The sequence below is a fragment of the Sinohyriopsis cumingii genome, chromosome 14 (assembly GCF_028554795.1).
Source record: "Sinohyriopsis cumingii isolate HCF-2022 chromosome 14, ASM2855479v2, whole genome shotgun sequence".
NCBI lineage: Eukaryota > Metazoa > Mollusca > Bivalvia > Unionida > Unionidae > Sinohyriopsis > Sinohyriopsis cumingii.
In genome coordinates, this window is record NC_142974.1 from 103227817 (window position 1) to 103249396 (window position 21580).

The window sequence follows — 21580 nt, forward strand, 5'->3', positions numbered from 1 at the left end:
TAAGCGGATATACTTTAATGCCACCATGTTGACCTCTGGTGAAGCTTGACTGGTTTTCATATCTTCCATAAGAAAATAATATGGATATCGAGCTGTCTGGGAAACAAAAAGTCTACTAGATGAATCTAATCCACTGAGCATTTGGACTGTCTCAACAAATATATTTATGGCAAGCACCCAAATGATCGATACTGTAACCTCCTAATATTCTGGTTAAAACTCAATAAATCTAACTCCCAATCAGTTCAGTTATGATTCAATTATGTAATTGTTTTGTGCATCACATTGTGGAGGAAAATTCCAGGGGTTTTCATGACTTTCGTGAATATTTGTAAAATCAAGGACTTTTCATGGTCAGGAAAAAAATTATCATTTCTCACGACTTTTCCCCCGATTTCCTGGTAACGTGGGAACCCTGCGTGGTGGTGATTTGGGTGCTGGAGCTGTTTCAGAGCATGTAAATGTCTGTCACTTTGTGGCTGAGGGGTAAGTTGACCTAACTCCCTTGTCTGCAAGAAATTTTCACAATGAGGAAAGACCAGCATGCAGACTGGTGACGTCTTTGTCCTGAGCTGTGTTTTAATGCTTTGCCCATAGTTATAACCTGTTAGACAACTAGAGCAATAGGTACAAAACTGTAGCCCTGCACCTAAAGAACATAATGTGCGTGCAGAGCTCAATCTTAAAAGTTGACCAAGAAAATGATAACACTCGTTATAATAAAGCAAAGAAACATACAGATAAAATATAATGCCCATACCACATGTAAGGAGAAGTATATATTTGTGGACCTGCACATGTGATGTTTGAATACAGAGTGAGCGCAAAGTTATACCAAATGATTGTTACCTGGAAGACAGTTATAATATACAATCTCAATTACAATCTACCCTGTATGGAAGGTCAAGGACGGCATGTACATGTACAATCATTGAAGCATGGTGTTCCAAGGGTAAGAATGCTGTGGTAAAGGAAACTCACCTGTATGTACCAGAAATGATGGAATTATACATATATAAGGAGTTTCTTAAGGGCATAAAAGCTGCACACACATAATATTGTAGCCCAAAACTATTGTGTGAAGTTGCATAGGCTATCCGTGCGAGTGAATAAGTGTTCTTTAAATATGATGGAATGCTTATGCAGATAAACAAACTCAAAAGTCGAACATATAAACATGTATGAGCAAGACTCGACTAAGTAGACCATGTACAGAAGAAGGTCGACCTGTACTCATCCAACCAGAGTAGAAGCCATACAGAAATGTATACAAGTGTCTACATTACACACACAAAACTTCACATAAGAAGCAACTGAGACAATTTTATAGATAAGTACAAAGTAGGTGCAACAATATCCAATATGAGGCAATTACCTGCAGGGAAAAAGGCCCACAAACTGCACATACAAGCAAAAAACACTGAAGTCGGTGCCCGGATGCTGCAAATGCATTGCAATAGAAATTCACCAATATGAAGCCATTCATAATGAAATTACACATATATCAAGGAGAATTTATATATGCTGGAGACTTGCATATACAAAATTAGTATAGCCTGAACAGAATATGAAGTTGTTTAGGCTCACTATGCAAGTACCTAAACGTTTAAGAACAAAGTGTTAGCAAATTATAATGGCAGACCTTTGTCAGGATAGGAATAGAAAGTTGGAAATATAGATAGGGTATACTTTATGTCGAAGAAAAAAATCGCCTCCGACTTGTAAGAGTTTCTCTTCCAAGTAGATTCTGTTTTTTGTGAGGTCTCTGGTGACAAGAGCATGTTTCTTGGCATGAGCAGAAGTAGTAACTGGAGGGTTCTTACACTTTGCCGCCAAGTTTTATACCTAAGGGTTTACTACTCATCCTGACCTATACATAGGTAAACAAACAACCTGTAGCTCCCTTTATCTAAAAGTAGTGTCTGGGAGAGCTGGACTTGCATAATAGCATTAAGGTAATATCATTGGGTAACATTTTTAAGATGAAATCACGGTAACATTTCCCAAACAACTACTGTTAAAGATCATCAAAGTTATTGTGATGAAGAAAAAGTTATTATTGATACTTGTACCCTTAATAAATGGGAATATTTTCCTCTTACAGAAGACAATATACAATCAATTGTACGAATGTTGAGCACAGCCTATGTAGACACGACAAATGATTTATTCAGATATCTTGAAACTGATAGCGATTTCTCTCAAAATAATAATTCAGTTTTATATCATAATGTATGTTCCATTTTCAGACTAGAGGGACAGAACCAAATATGATAACTAAACAACCACTTTGGTGGGATAAAGAATGCGATAAAAAAAGCAAATAAAATCTATGGATTTTTAAATACTGAATATGACCTTCACTTTTATAGAGAGAATGAATCACCTTTAATCACACTCAAGAAAAGATGCACCAGAGAATCCCATAAGAATAAATTAAGTGAAGAAATCCTCGACAAATATATCATATTTTGAAATGGAAAATGCATTATGCTCAACATGAAGAAGATGGACCTCTCTAAAACTAGTTTGACTACTTTGAATCTTTACTAAGAAGCCAGTGTCAATGTTTGATGACAATATTGTTAGTAAAGAACTACCTCACTTACATTTTGATGACTCAAATACTCCTATTACAAATAATGAAATTATGAGAAGTTGACTTAAAATAAAAACAAAACCACTGGATCTGATACGATACCTACTCGTTTTTATGAATGCACGAATGAAATGATCTAATTCCTTTCCTTAAAACTCTTTTCAACAAAATCTTTGAATACGGCTATTTTCTTAAACAATGGGAAAAGAGTATTATATGTCCTATATATAAGTCCGGTGACAAGAGCAATTCAAACAATTACAGCAGGATATCTTTACTGATACTTTATGTATGATCTTGACTGACATATTGAATAATTGCATCTACAAGTGGGCTGAAGACAATGGTCTGATAGATGAAGCACAAGCAGGGTTTAGGACAAAATACACATACATTATCTTCATTATTCAGGTTTTAGCTCAGAAATACATATCCAAAAGGAAAGGCAGATTTTAATGCCTTTTTGTCGATTTTAAAAACACTTTTGATAACGTACACCATGATAAATTATGGTCATCATTTATATGCATGAGTATGAATGGTAAAATAGTAAACATTTAATAGATATGTATATAAATCTGGAAAGCTGTGTCTGAACGTCCAAAGGTTTAAATACAAATTAGGTACAAATCAAGGCTGTGTTTGAAGCCCTTTCATGTTTTCCCTTTTTGTTAATGATTTGACTAGACAGCTGAAGCTGGAATGAAACAGTGGTGTATTTATCACAGACGATATTAGTGATATTTTTGCAATACTTTAGGCTGGTGTAGCTAATTGCGCCAATACAGCAAATCAGAAACAATAAATGTTATTGAACGCCTCTGTGATCTAACTCTGATGTTGATCAATTTGCTGCTCAATTTTGATAACATTAAATTCAATGCTTTCAGATTTGGGGGATATCTGAAGTGTGATGTGATTTGGATTTTTAACGTAGCTTTAACAATTTTTCAGTCATATCACTATGATGTCTGCAATGTGGCAGTTTATAGTGATGTCTAGCACTGGGGCATCATGCTGCAGACATGTATCATGATGTCCCACCCAGTCACATTATCCTGACACCGGGCCGACCAGTCCTAACACTAACCTCTTAATGTTGAGCACCAAGCGAGGCAGCTGTTAGTACCGTTTTTGTAAGTCTTTGGTATGACTCGGCCGGGGATCAAACCCACGACCTCCCGCATCCGAGGCGGACGCTCTAACCACTAGGCCACCGGAGCGGTGGATATCTGAAGCAAAAGGAGCTATGGTTTTTCAAAGCAAATCACATTGAGTATTTGCCTTATTCAAGTACATTGGTCTATTGTTCAGCCCAAACCTGATTTTGACGAAAACTAAGCAGATACTAGTGGCTGAGGAGAAGAAAGCAACTTCAAGGATTTTAAATTGTCAAAACCAATTTATTTGTTTTAGTGTTAAGGATGTTTTTAAATTTTCTTTATTCTGTAATAAAACCAACTGCTTGCTAAGGATAGAAATTTGGAGATGTGAACTTAATAGATATATTGAAATTGTACAATGCGACTTTTGCAAACAGTATTCAGGTGTTCCAAAGACTACCAATAATGCAACCACTCCGGTGGCCCAGTAGTTAGAGCATCCGCCTCGGATATTGGAGGCCGTGGGTTTGTTCCCCAGCAGAGTCATATCAAAGACTTACAATAATGGTACTAACAGCTGCCTCGTTTGGCGCTTTGGCGCTTAGCATTAAGAGGTTAGTGTTATGACTGGTCGGCCTGGTGTCAGGATAATGTGACTGGGTGGGACATGTCTGCGGCATGATGCCCCAGTGCTAGACATCACTATAAACTGCCACACTGCAGACATCGTTGCGATATGATTGAAAAATTGTTAAAAGCTACATTAAAAATCTCATCACACACACACACTCACACCGATAATGCAATTATGTTAGTGGAGTGTGGAAAATACCTACTTTGTACCTCATATTTTTATGATGTATTATCTACTGGTTGAAATTTGCAAGAATGCCTTCAACTCACTACCCATACCAATGTTATTTAATGTTGAAAAGATTGGATAAAACTAACCACCATGCCTTCCGGGCTACCATAGTAAAAGACAGGTTATTTCACTTTGGTTTTGGGTATGTTTGGCTAAATCAATATTTTGGAAACCCAAAACAGTTATTCTCACTATTTTTTGAAAAAATTCAGGATTCGATATTCCAAAACTGGCAAAGTAGTATTAACAATTCACATATAGGTGTGTTTGATAGGATGTATAAAACCGATTAGAACCGGAAAAATACCGCTTATGTGGATTGTTTTATTATAGAAAGTTACCTGCTAAATTTAGGTGCTCATCGCATAAGCTAAAAATACAGACAGGTAGGCATGGTAGTATTAAGAGTAAAATAATAGGTATTGTGAGTAATGCTGGAAATATAATGTTATTATTATTAGTATTATTATTATTGAAAATACATTCATAATGGTGGAGCTTCCTTTGCTTTGGAATGTGTCTTGCTTCATCGGCTTATCCAAATTCAGGGATACTGGTATGGTACATCATGAACTTTGTTGAAAGAGAAAAAAACTTATGCACATGGTTCAATGTGTATGATGCCTAAAAACGTGGAGTTTAATTTCCAAAGAAGGATCAACTGGTATTTGATTCGTGGTTAGTATCAGCTACAAAATCCAGACAAATCATTTGCACTTGGCATAGTTGTGTTACTCTCCTTGAGTTGCAATCACATTTCAGTTTTCAAGAGAGTACGTAAAATCGATTCAAATATACAAATAGTTAAAAATACGAAGGTGGCACATGCATAAAATGCAGTTAGGTAACAATACCCCAAGTTCTGGTATGGTTGAGTACCTTTCATTGATATGCATATACCAAAATCCGCATTGTGTTGATGAAATATGGTTCAAGATATTGAGGGTATAACAAGCTAAGAGCTGACAATACATGTTAATCTAGAATGTGAATTAGGTCACAATAATCATATTTCAATATTGTTGAGTTACTTTTATTACAACCTGTCCACATGCCAATTTTCCTGTGTGTTTGTTAAATATAGTCTGAGATACAGAGAGTGTAATGAGAAAGGAATGACGAGATAGCAAAATGATATACCCTCCTCTAACCAACACTGGTGGGTGGGTGTCAGTTTGAACACCGGCCGAGTCATACCAAACACTTACAAAACATGGTACTAACAGCATTAAGAGGTTAGTATTAGGACTGTTCGGCCGGGTGTCAGTATAATGTGACCGGGTGGGATATCATGCTACGTGTCTGCGGCATGATGACCCAGTGCTAGACATCACTAAAAACTGCCACACTGCAGACATCATAGCGATATGACTGAAATATTGTTAAAGCAACAAAAAAAGTCCTAATCACACACACATACTTTATTACAATCTGTCCACATGCCAATTTTCCTGTTTGTATGTTAAATATAGTCTGAGATATTGAGGGCATAATGAAAAAGGAATGAAGAAATAGCAAAATGATATACCCTCCTCTAACCAACACTGGTAGGTGGATAGAACAGGCACACCTATTGAAAACGGCAAAATAAGAAATGTACAAACCGACAAGTTCCACAGTAAGGATTCCTTTCTCCTTGAAGTCAGACCATTTCTGTGTGATATCACTGTGAGCAGCACTTGCAGCAGGGCTATATGATTCAGTGCCATTGTCAGCAGGGCTATTTGGTAGGTTAGGCTGGGCATTAATGAGGGACTTCAGGGCATCAATCAGCCACTTTGGGTCCAAAAAAACATTTTCTCTCAATACTTCAATGCTGAAATAGACAACATTTAAAAATAACCTGACTATTTTACATCATGCACACATACTTGAGTCTAATTAGCAGTACTTCCAACCTCACTCTGAGTTCATTACTGAGCATTTAAATAAATCTGTGTAAAGCATTTTTCTATTTGAAAAAATAAGAAAAAAGATAAACTCATTCTGCTTTCATAACAGTATGATTTATTCTCAACTGATAGCTTTAAACAATAAATTCCACAAGGTACTAATGCAGGTCAACTGATTTTAATTTCAAAGATTTGAAAACTATGCATGGACCAAGTACTACTGCAGGTCAGTCGATTTTTATTCAAAGACCTGAAAACCATGTATGGACCAACTTGGATACCTTTATTACTTATAACATTTCATAAAACATCTCACATTATGCCCTAAATTCTCCAGATTACAAGAATATGGTTATCAATTGACAGCTTGTTGTGTTCACATGTTAATATTTTAAGCCGATTACTGTCATACATCTTTGCTTTGGTATATCAGGTCCCCACTGGACTGGTGCCCAATGATTCTGCAAAGTGTAGGTAGAAGATTTTAAAAATTCTTGCATCTTTCTCTCATAACTATTTTCGAACTCCCAAGAACTGATCATAAATAAAAATGGTTCCACGAAGAAAATACTACATGACTGCTCAGTGTTTAATAACCTTCTATATGCACCACTGACTGTTTTGTGCAGAAACCAGCTTTTGTCTTAATCGTTGGTTACCTATGGACTCCAAAACTAACAGGATTATATCATAACCCAAGCGCAAGCCAACCATAAAGTTTTGTTCAGGTATATGATGTAGAACTAACATCACTTTGCAAAAACTATCTTGTATTTTGTCATTGCAGTCTTTATCTTTGATCAGTGAGACCAAAATGAAAAGCCTTCTAATTTATGCCATGTCCAAGTCATCAACAAAATGTGATCACTGCAATATCGCGAACACAAGTTATTGTGCAGAATAATTTTACTTCTTTCATTCACAGTAACATTGAACTTTCATTTGACACTTGAACTGACAGGTTCTATCTTACCCACATGCAAGTTATCCATACAGTTTTGGGAAATATGCAGAATTCACGTTATTGTGCAGAATCCATTTCTCTTCTTTCAGTCAATCACTAAGACCACTTTTGGTCCCAAACGTCAATATAATACTTCCTTACCCCCAACGGAAACCTATCCACAAACTTTGGTAACTGCAGATAGTAAACAGTTATTAGTGACAAAGTTTTATTTGAGAATGAGTACACTTTAAGAATGTGCAGATTTGCTGGTGGTCTTTTCACTGAAAAAAGAAAGTTCTTAAGAAAAAGGACCAAGCAGATCTGCTATTGCTCACCTGGGATGTTGACATATGGCAGCTTCTAAGTGCAAATTTACATATACTTGAAAAATGAATAGGAGGAAAGATAAAGCTTGGTGGACAGATATATATATATATATATATATATATATATATATATATATATATATATATATATATATATATATAATGTTTTTGTATTTAATTTGTATTGTATGTTGTCTTGTCTCCCTTATTGTATTTTATGTATATCTGTATTTTGTACTTGACCTACCTTGGTATAATACTGAGAGTATCGGAGGTATTTTTGAATCTGAGTTTGAATTTATGACACTGGTGTACCCCCATGGGAATCCCTGGTGTATCTGATTATTTTGCATGATCTTTACTAAATGTTTAGTAAAGAAACCTAACCTGGTTTACAACTTAGAATTTTCTGATTATGAATTTGATAGGAAAATGGCTCTCATCCTAGTTTTGTTATTATGTGTAAAAGTTTTATATAATGGAGAAGTAAACAAATTTTTCATTCCATATATTAACATCAGACTTGAGGAATCAATTTAAGTTGCATGTCTGTTAATATTTGAGAAGATTTATTTATTTAAATTAACCACAGGAATTACATAGTGCTCTTTGATTTTTGGACCAAATCACCATTTGGGTATTATTGTGAATTAATTTGTTCATTCAAGGACATTTCGGGTTATGCAACTGTCATACTGCAAGACTGTTCGCACATTAGCATAATTGTGGGTATTGGCACATTAGCATATTTAATATCTGAATTCATTTGGATCGCCACTGGCATTCATTCAGAACTCACACATTTTGACTTCTAATATAACATTTAGGACTATATGGGATTTACATCAAAACGCAGTAAAATCTTTTTAAATTTTCACTTTTGTATTTGCTATCTCGTGTTACTTAGTTAAGACCATAGAGTCATAACAACACACAGATATCTATATTTCTATTTATCATTATCTCTCTCTCCCTCTCTCTCTCTCTTTATATATATATATATATATATATATATATATATATATGCATCTTGGAATTGACATGGCAGAGAGAATCATCTCGCCCACTGTGCGCAATGTTCAAGTCTACAGGGCATAATGTGCAATAAATGAAATGTTGCCATTCTTGCTTTTGTCTAAGCATGACCAAGCATCTAAGTAATATTTTGTATCCTTTTGTCATCACCATTTTGAGTTTCTATGAGGCTAATAGACTTCTTCACCTTCAATACTTTCTGACTTGGACATTGGACAACATTTTCAAACAACCAAATAACAAAACGTAAAAGCTGTATCTTGCTCTTTTGGGCATCCTGCACGAACAACATTGCCAGGTTTAAAGCGTCTGACATACCACTGTATAGCCAGTCTGATTCCCTACCATATACTCCATGTAATCGAAGATGAAACCCGGTAAGCGAACACTCAGTCTATATGAAAATCTGGATCCTGACATAACCATGAGACATCAATATCTGGAATAGACCTCAACGATCTTAATCTTTGTTTTTATTTCATAAATATGTTACTGTTTAATCATTTCCAGCAGAATTACACCAGAGTCATACAGGTTGGTAGGCCTGCAATATGGATAAAAAGGACTATCTACTCCTATGCAAGCATGTTTTTGTTGGTCGAAACAGCACTTGTAACATACTATTGTCTGTATGATGCTGAAGATATGGAAGGTAAGTGCCTCTCCAAGGGATACAATGAAGCAGCCGACCAAGGCTTCACTGTGCAGGGAATGGACCCACAACTATGGGACATGAGGCCAACACTATCAATTCAGCTAACCAAGGCTGGCCTGTGCAGGGACTGAACCCACAACTATAGGACACAAGGCCAACACTATCAACCTGCAACTACTGGACATGATGCCAACACTATGAACCCACAACTATAGGACATGATGCCAACACTATGAACCCACAACTATAGGACATGAGGCCAACACTATAAACCCACAACTATGGAAAACGATGCCAACAATATCAACCCATAACTATTGGACGCAAGGCCAACACTATCAACCCACAACTATAGAACACGATGCCAACATTATCAACCCACAACAATAGGACACGATGCCAACACTATCAACCCACAACTATGGAACACGATGCCAACACTATGAACCCACAACTATTGGACATGTGGCCAACACTATCAGCCCACAACTATAGGACACGAGGCCAACACTATCAACCCACACCTATAGGACACAAGGCCAACACTATTAACCCACACCTATAGGACACGAGGCCAACACTATCAACCCACAACTATAGGACACAAGGCCAACACTATCAACTCACAACTATAGGACTCGAGGCCAACACTATCAACCCACAACTATGGACTCAAGGAAAACACTATCAATTCAGCTGCTGTAACTCTGGTTAAAGACACTAGAACTAATACATGCATAAAGTTTCCTCATGTTACTGCAAGTGATTTGAGAAAATTATTTAAATCGTTAAGATTATTAAATATGTAATTTCTAAATTATTTACTTGCTTTATACATTTCCAAGATAGGCACTTGTTTAGTGGTAAGGAAAGCCTATCACAAAACTAATATCATTGAAAGCCAACATGTGTAGTTAGTGGGAAATAAAACATGTCACATGGAGAATCATCGAGCAGCCATGTACAAAACAGGGAATGAGTCCTTATTGTTGTCCCCCATGACTCATTAAGAACGGGAGAAAAGCCCACACACTTCCTTCCAATGCCTTTTTGGCATCATCGTCTAGCTACGAATGAGGAATAGATGGATGAAACGGAGGATAATATTAGGGCTTCTTTCATGACTGGGCAATCAGGATGGATATGTTTCCTGCTGGTCTAAACTGGCCTTGAGTAGATATGAGGGACTGATGTTTGTTGATAGTCCTTAGATCCCAAGATAACAAAGAGAGACTAAGACTCTGAAGATGATGATATTAGAAGATCTTTACTGTGATCCAGGGATGAAGCAGCTCTGCTGACATGGTGATATACCTCAATAAATCATACCTTGAGGTTTTGGCAAACATCATCATCAATCAACGTAATCCATCGGCAGACAGAGATGTCTTCTTCAACAGACTGAAAGTGGCTGTTTAATAAATGTCATGGTGACGAGCAAGTAATACTTCCTCAACTGTCTTAACTGGAATGCAAGCTAAGATTTCCATTAAGACTGCCTCCTTGTTCTGCCTAGACAAAGTCTCCTGGCCCTTACAAAAACTTTGAGAGCTCCCTAACCATAGATGAATGGTGAAGTAAAATGATATCTGAACATGAGACTACCGCTGAGAGTCTCTCCAATCAGGAGAAAATGTTCTTGTCCTCTGAACCCAAGGGTTTGAGACAAGTATCCTGGGAATGAGGTGATATTGCTTATAATGTTATGAAAAACAGTGATAAAATCATAACTAAGAAACATTACTGTTTCTCAGAACAATCATTGAACTGGAGAGATCTGCTAACTCTAAGAAGACAACGTCTGTAAAACAATGAAAAAGTTTCTGTTAGTGTAATTTTCAGCAAGCTCTAATGCAATATCATTTATCTGTATTCAGTAATTTAGAAAAGATGCATTTGAACACATTCTAATGTGTGATCTTATGCAAGAAAGACACACAATACATTCACTTTGAAAGTGTGTAAAGTACACTTAGACCCTATACATGCCTTGTACAGTTTCAAAACTGCAGTTCTAATCCCCACATAATTAAATGGTTTATTGCTAATTCAATGACGTATATCTAGATCTCTCATCTGTATGTAATCATTATTCTTGTTTGCTTTTTGTTCTAGATTTTCTTTTAATTTTACATGGCAATGGCAACCAGATCTCTATGCCATATATTAAAATCAACATGACATGATATCCAGTAAACAAAAATGTTGCTTCTCCTGTTTGTTTTCGTCCATGAATATATTATCTTTGCATTTCTGTGCTAATGTTGTACCTTTCATGAGGATGACATTCACTTTCACTTCTACTATCATTTGATTTGTTGTGCAATATGTCAAGAACCTGTTAAGCACAAGCTTGGTTATAAAGGCATTATTGCATGAAAGACATCGGCAGATTAACAGCATCTGTGGAACTCCAAGAAACCGAGTCTGGTTCACTGACCAATTCTTAAATGAAACCCATATCCAAATTAAACCCCAACAAGCCAAGATCTTCATTTGACAACAAAAACTATACCTTGATATTTTTTACAATATTCCACAAGTCCATAATACAGTGGATATTTTATATCAGGCATATTGTCAAATTATAAGAGATGACTGGTCTAGTACAGGGAACTTGTCTGCAGTTAATTCATAACAGTGAAACAACCATTCCATGATAGTATTATCAAAATCTTGCATACAAGACTGCAAATTACCTTATAATCTCATCTGAAGCAGCCGATTACATACAAGACTGCTACCTGCTTTATATCCTCACCTTAAGTAGATGACTGCATACAAGACTGTTACCTGCCCTAAGCTATAATCCCACCTGAAGTCAGTGATTACATACAAGACTGCTACCTGCTTTATAATCTCACCTGAAGTAGATGACTGTTCCTGTTTCGTGCAGATATCTAAGAAACAGCTCCAGTTCTTCACTGTCTTCAATTCGAATAGTTCCTTCCTTGTTTAAATTTTCCACTGTACTGTGAGAAATCACCTGTAATTACAAATTAAAAGCCCTCAATTTCATTATTGTATAATAGAATATTTATCAACTTCAAACTGCTATTTTGTGAGCTTGTTGTTACATTATATAATCACCATTTAGCAAGATACAGGTACTCAAATTTGACCTTGAAAATATTCAAGTTGATATAGATATCAGAATTTGATCTTACATATATGCAATTATATAGCTATCCTAATTTGACCATGACAATATTCAAGTAGGTATGATACCCTAATTTGATGTTAATATTCAAGTGACTTTATGACCCTGTCAATGTCCAAATGAGTTTATTGTTTGGCTTGATCACCCGAGTCATGTGTCCTACATCCTGCATCGAAGTGAGTGTATGGCTTGATCACCCTAGTCATGTGGTATGTATCTTACATCTGTCAACAACTGTATATGTTGCAGTCTAGTGTCAGGCATCCATTAAGGATTTGTGAACTAAAGCATAAATATCAGGCATCCATCAGCAGAATCATCTGTATGCTACAGACTAGAGTGTCAGGCATACATCAATATGTTTATGCTACAGCTTTGTGTCAATCATCCAGCAACAATATGTATGCTAAATACTCCAGTGTCAGTATGCTACAGACTACAGTGTCAGGCATCCATCAACAATATGCCTATGCTACAGTCTATAGTCAGGCATCCAGCAGCAACATGCGTACATATAGTGCCAGGAAACCATCAATGAAAGCATGGGAATGATACAGCCTAGAATATCAGGCATCCATCAACCACAGCATGTATATGGTGTAGCCAACAGTTCAGGCATCCATCAACAATAGCATCTGAATACACCAGACGACAGTGTCAAACATTCATCAACAATATGTGTATGTTACAGGCTCGTTTCAGGCATCAAGTAATAACTGTGTATGCTACATAATACAGTGTCAGGCATTCAGTAACAGCTGCATGTGAATCATATAGACTAAATTGTAAGGCATCAATCAACAACAACAAGTGTAGGCTACAGTCAATAGAATCCGGCATCCGTCAGTAACAGCATGTGTATGCTACAGCGTATAGTGTTGGATATTCATCATCAGCAATATGTGTATGCTAGAGACTACAGAGTCAGGCATCCATCAACAACAGCACGTATATGCTATAGGTTACAATTATGACATTACCCATGTCCAAGTGAGCCTATGGCTTTGTTTCATCATGTACATGTCACTTATCCTGCATATGTCAATAACGGTATGTGCACTCTAAATGCTACACTGATGAAAATGTGAAACTTGCTTCACTGGTCTATATTACAAAGAACACAAATTAATTTGCTATTAAAGTAATGTATAAGAATGAATGATGATATCTGAGCTAAGACTGGATGACCTTAAGGACAGTCCTCATCTAAAATGTTTCACTTATGTACAGTTACAAATTATGTGTTTAAATGAATTAAGGACTGGTCCTTGTCTAAAATGTGTTATTTATGTACAGTTATAAATTATGTAACTGAAAGACTCTAGGACAGTCCTTGTCTAAAATGTGTTATTTATGTACATTTATAAATTATGTAAATGAATGACTTTAGGACAGTCCTTGTCTAAAATGTATCATTAATGTACAGTTACAAATTATGTGATGGAACCAAATTAAGGATAGTCCTCACCGACAATGTATTACTAATGTACATTAACAAATCATGTGATTGAATAACCTTAATAATGACAGTCCTTGTCTAAAATGTGTTATTTATATACAGTTACAAATTATGTGATTGAATGGCTTTGTGACAGTCCTTGTCTAAAATTTGTTATGTACAGTTATATATTATGTAACTAAATGACTTTAGGACAGTCCTTATTTAAATGTGTTACTTATGTACAGTTACAAATTATGTGATGGAACCAAATTAAGGATAGTCCTCACCGACAATGTATTACTAATGTACATTAACAAATCATGTGATTGAATAACCTTAATAATGACAGTCCTTGTCTAAAATGTGTTATTTATGTACATTTGCAAATTATGTAATTGAATGACTTTATGACAGTCCTTGTCTAAACTGTGTTATGTACAGTTATAAATTATGTAACTGAATGACTTCAGGACAGTCCTTATTTAAAATGTGTTACTTATGTACAGTTACAAATTATGTGATGGAACGAAATTAAGGACAGTCTTCACCGACAATGTATTACTTATGTACAGTTACAAATTATGTGATTGCATGACGGTCGTTATCCACTCCCTTCCTTCCATGCACAACACGTGTTATATTAGGTACACTTTGCTGAGGAAGGCAATTGATTATAATGATATAAATCCATTTCAAAATATAGTTTATGCTACATCAAGACAAGGAGTCATAACTAATATACACTACGCTCTGTGCCCAATTTGTTAAAAGTATTAATAGCATCGGCATTTCTAGCTTAAAAGTATGTTCACAAGAAACTGATTGGTAACTGAAAGTTGGATACATAGTTGAATGCTTTGCAACAAATTCTAAATCAGTATAATGTGACTGTTTACAGTCAATAACATGGCAGAAAACACAATGGATTCATAATAGTTGGAATTATTAATGTATTTAAACCAGGGAGTGGAATAAAATATTTGGAGCAGTTAGATGCTATATCTTCTGTGAATGCTGTTAAGTCATTTTTCAAAATGTTTAGATATGTTTGCAATTTCTTCCTGACTGAATTCAAATAAATACAGTATGACAAGCAGTAGTCCACCCTTCAAGTATTTCAATGGGAGTTAATTTATGCATTCAACATTGGATTCTTGAGCCCATCCTTACCATCCTTGGATCATTACTTGTAAACCATTTGATCCCCATCATGGGTTGTCATGGTAATCCCCACCAGTGGAACCACTCCGGTGGCCTAGTGGTTAAAGCGTCTGCCTTAGATGTGGGAGGTCGTGGATTTAATCCCTGGCCAAGTCGTACCAAAGACTTATAAAAAAAGTACTAATAGCTGCCTCGCCTGGTGCTCACCATTAAGAGGTTAGGACTGGTCAGCCTGGTGTCAGGATAATGTAACTGGGTGGGGCAGCATGCTACATGTCTACGGCATGACGCCCCAGTGCTAAACATCACTTTAAACTGCTACACTGCAGACATCATAGTGATATGACTGAAAAATTGTTAAACCTATGTAAAAAATCCAAACCACACACATACACACCCACCATTGGTAGTCATGGTGATCACCACCAAGGGTAGACATGGTCGCTCAGAGTTTCCTTTCATTGTATTTGATGCAATGACCAGAAGGGTGTAGGATCACTTCAATTCATTGATTAGCTTCAATTGGATACCAAATATATCTGGAGTATTTGCTATTTATAATTAAATATGAAAGTGGTTTGGAATAATGTTCTAAGAGACTTGGATACTTTCGATACAAAGATAGAAAATCTAAATAAATTTTCATTTGCAGCTAATTACATGGATTATATGAAATATCATGAATTAATGCATTTATATGTGACTATAGAAACCACAAAAAATTTGGGCATATTAATATGGGAATAGCATTTTAAGGTTAGTTGTGAGGTTTTGTTGGGCAATGAGAATAACAAGTTTTATTGGATAAGGAGAATAAAGAGTTTTATTGGACAAAGACAATAAGGTGTTTTTGTAGGGCATTTAGAATAGTTTTTTGGGGCAATGACAATGACGACATTTATGGGACAATGAGAATAAAGATTTTTATTGGGTAATGAAAATGGTGAGTTTTTGCAGGCCAATAAGAAGAGTTGTTATTGGGAAATGAGAATAGAGAGTTTTGTTGGGCACTGAGAATAAAGAGTTTTTGTCTGGAAACAATAATAAATAGATTTCATTGGGCAATGAGAATAAAGAGTATTTGCTGGAAACTGAAAATAAAGGATTTCTTTTGGGCAACAAGAATAAATAGTTTTTCTTGGGCAATGAGAATGAAATAATTTTAGTGTGCAATGAGAATAAAGATTTTTTGTTGGCCAATAAAAATAAAGAGTTTTATTGAGCAATGAGAATGAAGAGTTTTTGTTGAGCAATGGGAATGAAGAGATTTTACATACAAGTGATTAAATAATGTAGTTTTTGTTCAAGCAATGAGAACAGTGTTTTTCAAATACAGGTAATTAAATATTTTTACAAAAATTACATTTTAGAAATCTGACTGAGACCTCTGTAACGCAAGGTACGCAGTGTGGATGACAACATGTGGTCAAGGGATTTCTTTAATGCATTTGACCCAATAATGTAAAAAATATTTTGAGGACTATTTAAATAGACAATGAACAAATATGATCTCGGGGGAGGGTTAGATAACCATGCTGGTGATTTTGGGAATACAGAACTCTGTAGCATTTGTAACATTAATATTAGCTGCTTCTAAATGAAGATGAAATTTAATAACAAAAGGAGGAATTGATTTTCTTTGGGATTTGGGCTAAATACTCCTTGTGGAATCAGATGTCATACAATATGGTCTGGGAATATACTGCAGAGGTGATTATGTTTTAAAGACAAGGTTCAAGTTTATTTGCCACAATAATGAGGCTGATGGGAAACCTCTAAATGCACTCAAAGTTGAAGTTCTGACAGTGCATTGAGTCAAACATTTGAAGGTAAGATTTACACGATGACTGATACACAACAGAGCCATAGTGAAATTATGATCTCACTACGTTCTCTATTATCTCAGTAACACAATCTGGTTGTTGTTGTTATTGTTGTAGGGTTTAATGCCATTTTTCAGTACATGATATGCATACATGGCAGCTAGTATTAATGGTGGAGGAAGAACCCAGGAAAACCCCGGAAAGAACCACCGACTCACAAGAAGCTACTGGCAAGGTTTCTCACATACCCACATTAGCTGAATCCGACATAATCTGGTCATCTCCCTAATCTGTATTGGTCATTATTCATAATTAAAGACTGGAGCTTTTGAAATTTTTTCCTGAGCTAAACATTGATACATCATTTCATTTTCAGTTGGATGAGAGCTGAGAGTTTTGATACATGTAACCAAGAAAGGCTCTTATCACAGCCATTATATTAGTTTAAAACAAAATATCTTTAGGTAAAAGAAAGGACATATTCCGGCTCAAAAGAAAATCTCAAGTCTTCCCCTCCCCACTTCAATCGTATTATTTTTCCAATATGCATAATGTCAGTAAGATCAAAAATGTGGATCTCTTATGCAAATGGATAAAAGAATCATCATGAGAAAGTTTTGTATCATCATGAATAATATATAATCAGAGTAAGTGCATGAAAAAAAGGTTTCAGATTTTACAAATTTAAATCCATATTTGCTGCTCATTTAAGCAAATATACAGGCAAAATTCAATAGCATGCATCCCTGATTGTATGTTAACATCATCACACCATGGTTTGTTGACATACTAGGCAGTTGTACGTGTGTGGCATTATATTGGCAGAAAATATCATGGAGTACCTTTGACAACTGGACTATTAGATCCACCAAGTGTTTGAAGCACTCAACTTTCAAATGTGATTTGCCTGGAATGACGTGTTTCTGAATCTGATTTCCTTAAAATGTTCATCTCTGACATACACCTTTGAGGACTGGAAGTATTACCATTACTTAAATATACTGAGCAATGAAGAGACTGACCGATTTAAAATCATTATTTTTATGTTTAAAAATCTATTTAATTAATATTGCACATTATGCTATATGTTTCTAGTATTTCAGGTTAATTAATAGTTGATATTTCTATTATATTTCAGTTTGATGAAGAAAGGCAACATTTTGAAGTTATGTATTTTGTAACTTGTATAATATATCATAATAATTATATTTGTGGATCAGTTTCTATAGAATAGTGAATAAATGTTATGGCAGTGTTCCTCCATGAGAATAATGCAGGTTCAAATCCCATTAGGGCTGATCTGCTAGATCAGTCACGGTAGTGTCACTACAGTAGATAAGAAAGATATATATTAACTCTACGTTTTTCTTGTACAATCATAAATGTGAAAGATTTATCTTGTTTCGATTTTAATTTGATTGTACTGTTAGAATTTGATAAATGTTGGTATGCTATTTAATCCAGCCAAGGTGTATGTAAATCCCTGTTTGTTATTGCTATTGTTTGTGCACATTTAGTTATTTGGTGTTACATATTCACTACAGTGATGTCCAGTGTCCATATACATGTTGTTCTATGGTACGTATGGTTAGTAGTATGTGAGCTACTTGCACTGCATTTGCCTTAAATGCAACCATCATTTACATTAACAAGTTCCCTGTTCCATTGTTCACTCCTAAAACATCACTCCGGGAGTCAACTTCAACATGTCTGGGTGTTTTAAGTTCCTCAATATTTTGTAATAGGTATAAAACAATACAACTACTTTACATCAGAATACTACAAGGCGCTGGTAAGTTTTTAGTAAATATATTGTGATAGTTTTATAATAATTCCATGCCCTTTGATTTTGTGAATTGTCCATGTGTGATACATTTGTTTACTGTTAATTATTTGTATAGTCCATGTGTATATGCTGTATGTTTACTTTGTCTTCTTCGTCTTCATCTTCTGGTGATTAATTTAGTCACCATCATGTCTGATTAAATTCTTCAAGAACCCACGAAGATGTAACTTTTGTTATTTCTCCCACATAATTGCTCAAGGTATTACATATTTCATTCACTCTCTAATTGATATCTTTACAGTGCCAACATGTACGGTGGCTCCAAAAGTCACCAATTAGAACTGAAATGCTGGTAACTATTTAATATGATGGTCAAGATCAGATTTACTAATTGGAGTACTTGGAGGGATATAAAGTGATCAGATTTACTAATTGGAGTACTTGGAGGGATATAAAGTGATCAGACTGAATGACTGGAGTACTTGGAGGGATATAAAGTGATCAGATTGAATGACTGAAGTACTTCATGTATATAAAATGATCAGATTGAATGACTGGAATCATTAGTGGATATAAAGTGAACAGAGTGAAATCGTTTTGTGTAAATACTTCTAGGAGGTCATTCTGGCTAGACCAACCAGACATCTGCTATTATTCCACAAGTATACAATTTAAGTGCAATTTCAGCAAGACTTGCAATCAAATAATAAGGGTTGCTAGGTCTGTTTTAAAGGTAACTGAGTGTATTCAAGTTTAAGCGTGGTATCGTAACAACTACATATTTTTCGTAATCATCACCAGGTATAACTAGATCATTAAAGGCCGAGTAAAACGGTTCCATAAAAGCTAGGATTCTTTGATCAAATTGATATAAACCATCAACAGTAGATGTCCTTTTGCACAAATGTAGGTGTCATTTGGATCATCTCACTGAATGTGAAGTGTTAGCTCAATGTCATGTCCACTTATTGATATGTCTTGGTAGGTAGCGTCAAAATAACTGTTCTAAAATGTTCTATTGCCTGAATGAACATGTCATCAAGTAAATGTTTAGTCAACCGTTTCAGTGGGAAATATTTTGAATGAATAGTGGAATATATTTTGAATGAATAATGGGACATATTTTGAAGGAATAATGGGACATATTTTGAAGGAATCGTGCAATATAATTTGATTGGAAAGTTCGACACACTTTCATTGAATAGTGGGACATATTGTGATTGAATGAGACATATTTTGATTAAATAGTGGGACATATTTTAATTGAATAATGGGACATATTTTGAATGAATAGTAGAGCATATTTTGAAGGAATAATGGGATATATTTTGATTAAATAGTGGGACATATTTTGATTAAATAATGGGACATTTTAATTGAATAGTGGGACACATTTTGATTGAATAATGGGGCATATTGTGAAGGAATAGTGGGACATATTTTGAAGGAATAGTGGGACATATTTTGAGCAGCCTCTATACATTCATATCAATTAAGTAAGGTCAAAAACTTTGGAGCATCACTATCATGAATTTTGTTTATATCTCTCTCACACATATGACATGTAATTTTGAAGTTTATATGTTTCTCATCTTCGTTTGTGAATACCATAGACTTTGCCAATATTCATTCATAACATTTGATAGCACTGAGGGCCTATCCAGCCAGTTATGCAATAAATACATTCCTGTCAATGAATATATACAATGTATCTGATGCAAAGCACAAATAAAATCCTATCCAGCCAGTTATGCAATAAATACATTCCTGTCAATGAATATATACAATGTATCTGATGCAAAGCACAAATAAAATCCTGTCCAGCCAGTTATGCAATAAACACCTCTCTAAACTATTAGTAACATTTATAGGTTGACTTCACATACAAAAAACAACGAAGAAGAAAGGGCTCAATGTGATTAGCTGTTTACATTATTCTGTGCAGATGGATTTGATGCATAAAATAATTAAAATTATCATGGCATGATACTTTCACATCCACAAATGTACAATATATGGAATGTTTGATTTCTGATGACAGATTTTACGTTTGATAGCAGTGCCTACTTCAGGATTTACATATATCAAGCTGAATACACTTACTATGATCTTTCAAGTTCTGATATTTTTCTCAGACCTGCAAGCCTTAACAAGACATCCGCTCTAAGGTAGCTGATATTTCTCCAGACCTGCCAACCCTGACAAGACCATTTTAGTAATTTGTCAGTTGATATTTACCAGACTTAGTAACATGTCAGTTGATATTTACCAGACCTGCCAACCCAGAAAGGACCTTGTTAGTAACATGTCGTTTGAGATTTACCAGACTTAGTAACATGTCAATTGATATTTACTAGTCCTGCCAACCCTAAAAAGGTCTTCATAGTTACATGACAGTTGATATTTACCAGACTTAGTAATGTGTCAGTTGATATCTACCAGACTTAGTAACATGTCATTTGATATTTACCAGACCCGTGATCCTAGCATGACCTTAGTAAGGCAGTTGATGTTTTCCATAAGACAGGCCAAGTTTTGGTATAATGTAATAACCTAATATTATATACTACTATTATTGACTTGGGAAACCTGTATTTGAAAATTTCAAAGTGTCTTCCGATGTAGATGAGACAAACATTATTCCAAACTAAAATATCTGTGAAGTACACTTTTATGTCAATGAACTCTATTACAATTTCAGAAACTGCTGTTATAATTACCATGGAGCTCAATAGCCTCCTGCTAGATTTTTCAACTCGACACAAGCCTTGGGTTTCTTTTGGTTTCA

The 21580-nt window shown here is 35.3% G+C and overlaps 1 protein-coding gene across 1 annotated transcript in view; it reads right to left on the reverse strand.

Annotated features, from left to right (window-relative positions):
• LOC149784523 (uncharacterized) overlaps window positions 1–21580 on the reverse strand; it is an 89490-nt gene that overhangs the window by 25354 nt on the left and 42556 nt on the right. Inside the window, exons 9-10 of the mRNA XM_089933002.1 lie at window positions 12286–12407; window positions 6172–6383 (exon numbers count right to left, since the gene is read on the reverse strand). Of these exons, the coding sequence (XP_089789128.1) occupies window positions 6172–6383; window positions 12286–12407 (334 nt within the window). The remainder of the gene's footprint in view (window positions 1–6171; window positions 6384–12285; window positions 12408–21580) is intronic.